A 10,029-nucleotide genomic window follows, 5' to 3' on the forward strand; every position below is an offset into this window, starting at 1 on the left:
CGTCATTTTCATTTCCACGCAACTTACCCATACCAAACGTGCTAGCTAGCTGTGTCTTTGCCATAGTAGTGTGGTAGCAGACACGTACCCGCACCATGTGCACCGTTCTCAGCTCTTACCATACAGACAAGACGCCCGTGAAATCGTTGCACCGGCCAGTACCAAAGGAGTGGTCCGGTTGTTTTCAGATTCCAAATCGACGGCGCCACCCGTGCCAATACTAGGTGGCGGCCATGGCGGGTACGCAAGCGCACGATTGGTGCGTGCATGCATGCATGTCTACGCGGCAACGATGGAGACAAGGCATGCAGATCGCATGTGATCCGTCCACGTGCACCGGTCCACACCAGCTGCCCGGCCGTGCAGTACTCCACATGGACGATGGAGCCGACGATGGATCCATCGCCCACCCACCGGCTCGTCGTCCACGGGTACAAGTACTCCGTGAAGCGTGAGTGCACCGGCCGTGCTAGCTAGCTGGCCTGATTCGCGTGAGTTCATCCATCCATCCACCATGGCCTCCGACCGCCTCGCCGCCCTCAAGGCCTTCGACGAGACCAAGGCCGGCGTGAAGGGCCTCGTGGACGCCGGCGTCAAGGCCGTCCCGGACATCTTCCGCCACCCTCCCGACCCGCTCCCCCAGTGCACCAAGGTCGCCGCCATCCCGGTCGTCGACCTCTCGGGTCCCCGCTCGGAGGTGGTCGCCGCGGTGAGGGAGGCGGCGCGGACGGCGGGCTTCTTCCAGCTGGTGAACCACGGCGTGCCGGAGGCGGCCATGTCGGGGATGCTGGCGGCGGTGCGGCGGTTCAACGAGGAGCCCGCGGAGGCCAAGGCGCCCTACTACACGCGGGACGCCGCGCGGCGCGTGCGCTACAACTGCAACGCCGACCTCTTCCGGACCCTGGTGGGCAAGTGGCGCGACACCATCTACATGGACGACGTGGACCGGCTGGCGGCGGGCGAGGAGGAGGAGGTCCTCCCGCCGGCGTGCCGGGGCGTCGCGCCCAAGTACACGGCGCAGATACGGATGCTGGGGCGCGCGCTCTTCGAGCTGCTGTCGGAGGCCCTGGGCGTGCGGCGCGGGTACCTGGAGGAGGAGGCCGGCTGCCTGGAGACGCTCAGCGTCGCCGGCCACTACTACCCGGCGTGCCCGGAGCCGCACCTGACGCTGGGCGCCGTCAGGCACAAGGACCCCGGCTTCCTCACCGTGCTGCTCCAGGACGGGGTCGGCGGCCTCCAGGTGCTCACGGACGTCGAGGACGGCGAAGGGAACGTGTCCGCCGCGTGGGCCGACGTGCCGGCGGTGCCGGGGGCGCTGGTGGTGAACGTCGGCGACTTCCTGCAGCTGGTGTCCAACGACAGGTTCAGGAGCGTCGCGCACCGCGTGGTGGCCAACAGCGTGGGGCCCCGGATGTCGGTGGCGTGCTTCTTCAGGGCCAAGGGAGCGACCGTGTGCGCCCCGGTGGTGGCGGACGGGGGTGGCCCGCCGCGCTACAGGACCGTCACGGCGGAGGAGCTGCTCCGCTCGTCCGGGAAGCAGAACGGGCTCCGCGACGTGAGGCTCTAGCTGGCGAGCCTCAAGAAAGCAGAGAGCAGAGACGAGGCGTGAATGCATGTTGGGACATGGTGATGAAATGCGTGTCGATGAAGTTGGAGCTTTGCATGAATTTGCTTATCTTTGTCTGAAAAATAAATAAATTTGCTTATCTGCTCATGCAAGCAAAATTGTTCATGACTTTTTTTTGAATGTTGGTAGGAGATCTACCAAATTCGTTGATTAGCAAGGGAAGAATACAAGCAAAAACCCAGGAGGGAAAGCACCAGAAAAGGCCTGGCGCTAGAAAGGAAGAAGAGAAAAACAATCAGCCCGGATTAAATGGGATTTTGGCACCTGCCAAATTCCACAAATTAATCTCCTCTCTAACTATCCTAATCAGTTGGGTGGTCGTCATTTCTCGCTGCTGAAAAACGCGTCTATTACGCTCTTTCCATATCTCCCAGGCGACCAGATGGATCATCGAAATAGTGCCTTTTTTCTTTTCCTTTGGTGCATTGTGCGAGCAAATGGACATCCATTCCTTCGGGTTGCCAAACGCCGGCCAGTTTGCCGGCTGTAGATGTTGCATGCCTGCCTGAATAGCAATCTGATCCCAAATACACCGAGCCCATGGGCACTCAACCAGTAAGTGCGTTGGGGTCTCCAGATTTCTAAAGCAGAGAGCACAGAAGTAATTGTTGGCCCAGCCTCTTCGTTGTAGATGATCTGCCGTTGGTGTTTTCCCAAGAGCCGCGGTCCAAAGGAAGAACCTGCACTTGCCGGGGGCCCAGCCGGACCAAATGATATGTGACACTTCCATTTTGGTTGATCCGATGAACTGCAGCTCATAAGCTGACTTGGCTGTGTACATGCCATCAGGTGAAAATCGCCAGCGAATTTTATCAGATCGTTCTGCCTCGAGGACAATGTTGTCAAGGTGGCCGCTGAGATCGATCAGCTCTGGCAGCATGTCCTCGGTCAGCCCTGTAGCTAGATCCTTAAACCATCTATCTTCCAGCAGGGCCTCCCGCACAGTGCGGTTTTTTCGGGCGGCGATGGAGAATAGCTGCGGAGCGATCCTCTTTGGTGTTAACCCATTGAGCCACCTGTCATGCCAAAAGCGAGCTAGATTCCCACATCCTATCGTAATATCAGTTGCCATTGCAAACAGCTCATGGTCGATCTCGTCGCAGGGCAATTGTGAGCCAACCCAGGCCCTCTCAGGTGTCGACCAAGCGTACCACAGCCATCTCAGCCTTAGAGCTCGACCAAATTTGGTGAGGTCAAGTACACCCAGCCCACCAAGCTCCTTTGGCCTGCTGAGAAGTGCCCAACTCACATGGCATTTGCCTGCATTACAGTCCTGCTCGCCAGCCCAAAGCCACGCCCGACAAATTTTGACCAAACGCTTCATAACCCAGACAGGAAGTCGGTGTACTGAAAGCATGTAAGTTGCTAATGTCGATAGTGCTGATTTGAGAAGGACTAGTCATCCACTTTTGGCCATAAGGCCGCCTTTCCATGCTGCCGTTTTGCCTCCGAACTTATCAATGAGTGGGTATAGATCAATCTTCCGCAGAGTGCGCAGTGAGAGTGGCATCCCAAGGTAGGTTGCCGGGAATACGCCTAATGGAATCCCAAGTGGCCGCAAGATGTGCTGCAGATCATGTCCTTGGCATCGAATTGGGAGTGCAACACTCTTTGACAGGTTAGCAACCAGTCCAGTGACCTTGCCAAAAAGTGTTAGAATCAACTTGATCATATGGGCGTCCCTAGCCAAGGGGTTAATGAAGAGGGCAACGTCATCGGCATAAAAGGAGCAGCGGAGCACATCGCGTCTTCCTGGTAGCTTGGAAAGCACTCCCTCGTTCGTGGCCATGTTCATCATTCTTTGGAGCGGATCCATAGCAAGGATGAAAAGGAAGGGGGAGAGAGAGTCCCCCTGCCTCAACCCCTTCATGTGATGCACCGGCTCCGACATGTGCCCATTGACTAGGACGCGCGAGGAGGCCGTTCTCAGCAACATCGCGATCCATTCGCGTCACCTTGCACCAAAGCCTCTAGCACGAAGCATGTCAAGGATGTATGTCCAGGACACGGAGTCAAAAGCCTTGGCAATGTCAAGTTTGAGCAGGATTGAGGACTTCTTAGTCTTGTGGAAGAATCTCGCAGTGTTCTGGACATGCAGGAAGTTTTCTTGGATGCATCTTTTCTTGATGAATGCACTTTGGCATTGGTCCACTAGCTCATTGAGCTTAGGTGCAAGTCGGCTGGCCAGCAACTTTGAAAAGATCTTTATAATGCTGTGAATAAGTGATATCGGTCGAAAATCTGCCAGCACGTCAGCCCCTTGCTTCTTTGGAATGAGCACGATGAGGGCCTTGTTAATCCTTGCTAAGCCACGGCTGTCCATTTTGTGCAACTGATTGAGTGCTGCATGTATGTCAAACTTGATGATGTTCCAGCAGGCTTTGAAAAAGCCACCGGAGAAACCATCCGGGCCGGGGGCTTTGTCAGAGGGCATGTCATCAATTGCCCTCTTGATCTCGTCCAGCGAGAACTCCTCTTCCATGTCATGTAAATCAGCGTGATCTAGCTCTAGCTCATCCCAGTTAAACGTTGTCGTGGATTGTTGTGGCTGACCAAAGATATTTGTGAAGTGGTCATGCGCAAGCTGCATCATGCCATCCGCAAAGGAGATTGCCCCAGCCGGTCCGTGCAATACGTGGACAGTGTTGCGTCGATGGCGCGCATTTTCTTTTCGGTGAAAGAATTTGGAGTTTGCATCTCCAGCCTTGAGCCATGTCACACGACTTCTCTGTCGGCGCTTGATTTTGAGCAAAACCGCCAGCCCCATCGTGCGGCTCTTTAGCCTCACACGTAGCTCTCGCTCATCAGTCATGAGCAGGCGTAGCTCCTGTGCCGTGTCAAGTTGCAAGATTAGTTCATTGACGGTGTGGAGTTGCCTTTGTATGTCACCCACACACTGCCTGCTCCATCTTTGCAGCGCCTTGCTCACTCGATAGAGCTTTAGATCTAAAGTTGCTAGCGGGCTCCGGTTTTTTCCAGCGCTAGCATTCCAGGCCTGCTGTATGATCTCTCTGAAGCCAGAGAGGTGCTGCCAGTAGCTCTCATACCGGAAGCGGCGATTCGTTCGGACGACTCCCTCATTCATGAGTAACAAAGGACAGTGGTCAGAGATTGCTGTGGATTTTGGTACTAACTTTGTGGCAGGGAATAGCATCTCCCAATCAACATTACAGAACGCCCGATCAAGCCGAACGAGTGTGGGGTTGGCCTGTTCGTTACTCCAAGTGTAGCGGCGGCCTATGAGGGGGATTTCGTGCAGGCTAGACGAGTTTAGAGTTTGACGGAATCTACGCATCCAGGTTCGGTTGATAAGGTCATTGTTCTTGTCATGCAGATCTTTGATGAGGTTAAAATCACCTATGGTGATCCACGGGCCAACCATCATGTTGTGTAAGTTAGCAAGCTCATTCAGGAAAACCCTCTTGCAATCTGAATCATGTGGCCCATAAACAGTGGTGAGCGACCATGCCTCAGCAGCCCCTACAAGCTTGCATCGAACAGTGATCGAGAAAGTGCGCACATCGATTCTATCAACCATGTAGCGGTCCGAGCGCCAGCAGAGAAGGACTCCACCTCTCGTGCCATCAGCGTCCAGCGCCACATGGTTGTCAAATCTGGACCCTACAATTTCACAGCGATCCTGCAGTGAGCAAACCGCGAGCTTAGATTCCTGAAGGCAAACAATTGCAGGTGCAGATCTTTCGATTAGATCTCTAACAGTGGCTCGACGCGCAGCGTCGTTGAGCCCTCTTACATTCCAGTTAAATAGGGATAGTTGTTCATCCATGGGAAACAAGCAGACCATCTAACATACTAGACCCGGCGGTAGGCGCCCAGGCAAAGGGGATACAAGTTGTTTCAGAAACAGACATGGCTGCCAACAGGCAAACCAGCAAACATCTATGATAGTAGCGTCTAGCTGTACTGAACATAGGAACTAGGTGACTGCAAGGCATCGTAGACAGAGGGGCTCAAACGGCACCAGCCGAGAGCTCCTCAAGGATCGTCTGTAGCTCGGCGTCAGGCAGCTGAAGCTGGGACGATGATGAAACCCCTGAAAGACGGGCTAGCTTGGTCACGTTCTCTGAAGACATGGGCTTGCGGAAGAACTGAAGATATGCACGCATCGTGTCATCGTTGTAGTCCGCCTCCCTGTCAATGATGCCCAACTCCACGCAGATTGCTGCCTGGGAGCGAGCACCCGACGGGAGGGATGAGTGCTGCTTCATCAGGCGAGCGCTATGTCGTGAGGCACATCCTCTGCCAAAGATCCTCCTCCTGAGAGGCAAATTTGCAGATTTGGCTGCCGGGGTACCTAGGACGGAGGGAGAGAACAGGGCTGCAATCTTTGCCACAAAAGCTCTCTGTTCGTCGATGTGTAGCTCAGAGACTTTGGCCGTGATCGCCTCCAGCAGCCCCGGACCGGTGAGACATGCGTCCTTCAGGGCTCGCCTAGCGCGCCTTTCTTCTATGGACTGGACTTGAGGCCGAGAAGCCACCTCGTTCACGGTCTGGGCCAACTCCACCAGCTGCAGCCCAATATGGATAGGCGCACCCGGTCCAAAGAGCACCTCCGGGCCCATAGAAGGTTGGTAGCCCAGCGAATGGTAAGTCTCACGCCAAGGAGTGCAGGTCTGAAGGGGTCTTCCCTCCCCAAGCTGCATGTCAGGGTACCACTGTATTTCAGATTGCGTGTACCAGCTGGGCAGACTAGGCATGCAGAGTGATGGAGGAAGAGGGGCCAGTTCTGTGGTGCTTGCTGTATGGCCGGCCAGAGATGCCAAGCCCGTGGCAGGACAGAACAATGGACTGCTGCTTGGCGTTGTGTCCCAGCCCCAGCTCGTCGCAAAGGGGAAAAGAGCGTCCTGACGGGGTGGTGAGTACAGCTGCATGCACCCAAACATAGCAGGGGGCAGCAGCGTCTGCGCCTCCTCCGTGCTACTAGCAGTCTGGCCATTGAGCAGAGCATGCTCAGCTAGCGCGGGCGTTGGCAGACATGTTGATAGCAGGTTCCGGCTTTTTGCGTGCTGGTCAGCCCGCTCAACAGCGACACTGCGTGCATCACACATATCATCATCCGAGGCTGAGATGTCGGCTGGTTCCCTTAGCTGACCAGCGTTGTCCCCATGCACCTCCTCCAGCGACGGAGAGATGAAAACTGGCTCCCTTGTCGCCGCCGGCGCCGCGTCTGCCTGGATCGCCGGAGCAGCACCAGCGACAGGCCCGACATCCTGACGACGATGCCTTCTGGGATCAGGCTCACGGCATGAAGTGTCTCTGCACTGGCCTTGCCCCCCAAAGCCTCGCCAGAAGCGCTTGCGCCCGCCTCCCCGATTGCAGGAACGGCGGCCGCCACCATAGCCGTCGTCGCGGTCTCGGTCTCCATCACTGCGTCGTCTAGCAGGTGCCACCGCGGCCGCGGCGATCACATGAGTCCGCTCGGAGCCATCCAGTACATCCATCTTCCAGTCGCGGAACCGGTGAATCGTGGGCCACTCTGGGTTGTCGTCGACGATCGGCGTTGCCGAGGGCGAGGTGGGGGTGTAGTCCTTGAGCACGTCCAGGTGAATGAGCACTGGGAAACATGGCCCTTCCATCCCTTCCTCCAGCGGCGTACCCTCCGGCACGGAGTCGCGCGCCCTCGCGACATCTGGGCGGTTCAGGACGTTGAACTCGCATGCCCAGGGGATCTTGTCTGGGTTCCAGGTCCAGAGCCAAGCGAAGAGCGTGGAGCAGTTGGCACGCGTGCTGGATTGTTTCTCGATGTGATCAAGGACGCAGTCGTCGCCCAGGATCCGCACTACCTTCTCCCGCCCCCAGGCAGTCAGCGGCAGCCTATCGAGCGCGACACGGCAGTAAAACCGCCAGATGCGGTGTCTGCCAGTGGAGGGTGGGAACCATGGCATGATCTTGAACCGGACGCCCCCGACCCTAATGGTGCGCTGTTCCAGCACCAGGTCGCACTGCTGCGGCTCGAACATGGTGAGCAGAAAGTCCTTCGGGAAGAACGGCGCAATGCGGATGTCTTGCCAGGGGAGGTGCAGCTTGCCCTCGACTACCCTGGCCACCATGTCCGCCGTGATGCCCGGACAGGGGTCCAACGCCTGCAGGGTGAGGGCGGTGGTGCGCAGCCGATACGCCTCTGCCTCCATGTCTGGCGTACTGATCACCGTGCAACTCGAAGACGTCGGCCATTGCGCGGCGGCACCGGGGACGTACGCCATGGCAGCAGGCGAGGGGAGAGGTGGCCAGTCGGCCCTGGAGACAACTGGAGGTGGCGGCATCGCCGGTGGTGGGGCGGGCAGCGTGCGGCTGGGCGGGGCCTGGGGTGGCGAGGTGGATGCACTGGTCTGTTTAATCTTGAGCAGACGGATTGGGCATCCGCGCTCGGTGTGCCCGTTCTCCTTGCAAGTGTAGCACTTTGTGGGATCTCTGCACTCAAAGAATTTGTGCTTGGCTGCAAGGCATTTGTAGCAAAGATTCCCAAATCTTCTCTTGAAAGCTTCAGCAGCGGCGGACAGAGGGCGATCGCCATGCCTGGGGCGCGAATCTTTTTGCCACTGCCTCTCCGCCTGCCATTGGGCCGGACTGCAAGCACGCCGAGAGCGCGCCATCTCCCACCCCGGCTCAAGCCCAGGAGCAGTAATGGCTTGCGTGGAGGGAGAGACCGGGCGAAACGCCTGCCCAGCAGCAGATGGCTGCACGCGGCCCGGCGCCACGATGATGGACTGGAGCCTAGGCCTGGCGGCGGCAGCAGCCACTGATGCCCAGGATGGTGGGGGAGGTGCTGCACCGGGTGGATGGGCGGTGGCCAGAGCACCGGGAATGGAGGTGGGAGAATCACTTACCCGGATCTCGTCGCCGCTTGCTTCCAGCGCCTCACCCAAGGCCACACATGGAAAGATTCTTCCCGAGACCTGGTCAATGAAGCGATGGGGAGTCGCAGGAAGGGCCTCCCGCAGGGCGACGCAGGGAAGGACGCAGCCAGAGACGCCATCAATGAACCCCGGCGCGGCCGGAGAGGCAGTCCAGAGCGCGGTGGTTGGGGTAGGTGCGTTGGCTGGGAGCTCCGCTCGGAGGAGACTCATTTGGCCGATGGCTTTCTAGCCTTGGTAAACCTGGTGCATGCATGCGGACACTGTTCATGACTTTGGAACTTTGCCCGAGTTTGCTTATCTGTTCATGCAAGAAAAAATGTTCATGAAAGAAGCAAACTTTGCTGACCGATGCCCTTAAACCGTACAAGAGCTTAAACTGCTATTTTTAGGGGTGAAAAACAATTTATTCGTCACCAAAATACACATGAAGTGGGATACAAGAAGGGTCATGGGGATTCCCAAATCACATGTGGCGTTCCGGACCCTGAGAAAGAGCAAATTTAGCTAATCTATGTGCCTCATAGTTAGCGGCACGACCCTCGAACCCAAACTTACAATTAAATATAGTAGCTTTGAGATTTATTTCACTAATGATAGCGCCATACCGGCCTTTGACCCCCTTAGAAATGTCTGAGACAACTTGCTTGCAATCCAAGGCAATGATGAACTATTGCAAATTGAGGTTCTCTGCCAATGCTAATGCCTCCCGACATACAAGAGCTTACATTACTGACGGAAGTAAGAAATGGTTAGAAGAGATGGCGCGGCCCATTCCGTAGATGAGGCTCTCTTCATGCGTTGTGTGCTCCGGTACTTCGTCAGTTGTTCTTTGCTTTGTAACTTGTGACTAGTACTAGTAGAGCAACTTGAAAATATATTTACAAAGGTACAAATTAACGAGTTTGCTAAAACTCTGTCGACCGAAATTTAACTAAGTCTCAGTCGACTGCATAGCCGACCTTTGCATGAAGATTTGTCCTGGACTGAGCACCATTCAAAGGACCTCCAGCATTTTGTACCACTGTTTGCAACATATCTTCCTACTGGTTGCAGCATATGTCTTACTGATTCTAGCATCTTGTCTCACCGGACACCAACATCTGCCCTCGTCGACTGTAGCATGTCGTCCCATCAGTCACGACATCCGCCATTGATAGTTGCGGGCTTGCAGCATATAGTCCCAGCGGTTGTAGCGTCTATTGTGTTGCTTGTAGCCTGCTTGCAACATTTTTTGTCGCTGGTTGTAGCATCTCGTCTCACTGACACAACATCTGCCCTTTTCGGTTGTGGCATGTCATCCCATCAGTCACAACATTCGCCATTGATGGTTACAGCATATAGTCACAACGATTGTAGCGTCTATTGTCTTGCTTGCAGCATGCTTGCAATATTTTTTGTTTTCGGTTATAGCATCTAGCCGTGCCACTCGTGACACTATAGCTATGGTGATGTCACTTGACTGGGATGTCGTTAAGTCTAGTGATTGGGTTATAAAAACACCCATTAATTAAGATGTTTCATTGA

At 55.8% G+C, this 10,029-nt stretch overlaps 1 protein-coding gene across 1 annotated transcript; it reads left to right on the top strand.

Annotated features, from left to right (window-relative positions):
• Positions 1-364: 364 nt before the first annotated feature.
• On the top strand, positions 365-1,732 carry LOC119332490 (DIBOA-glucoside dioxygenase BX6-like). The gene has a single exon (XM_037605669.1). The coding sequence runs from the start codon at positions 515-517 to the stop codon at positions 1,565-1,567; it is 1,053 nt and encodes a 350-aa protein (XP_037461566.1). The 5' UTR covers positions 365-514; the 3' UTR covers positions 1,568-1,732.
• The last annotated feature ends 8,297 nt before the right edge of the window (positions 1,733-10,029 follow it).

Source organism: Triticum dicoccoides, chromosome 7A (assembly GCF_002162155.2).
Source record: "Triticum dicoccoides isolate Atlit2015 ecotype Zavitan chromosome 7A, WEW_v2.0, whole genome shotgun sequence".
In the NCBI taxonomy this organism is placed as follows: domain Eukaryota; kingdom Viridiplantae; phylum Streptophyta; class Magnoliopsida; order Poales; family Poaceae; genus Triticum; species Triticum dicoccoides.

Excerpts from the sequence above, each read along its gene's own strand:
- LOC119332490 (XM_037605669.1), top strand. The coding sequence starts at position 515 with ATGGCCTCCGACCGCCTCGCCGCCCTCAAGGCCTTCGACGAGACCAAG.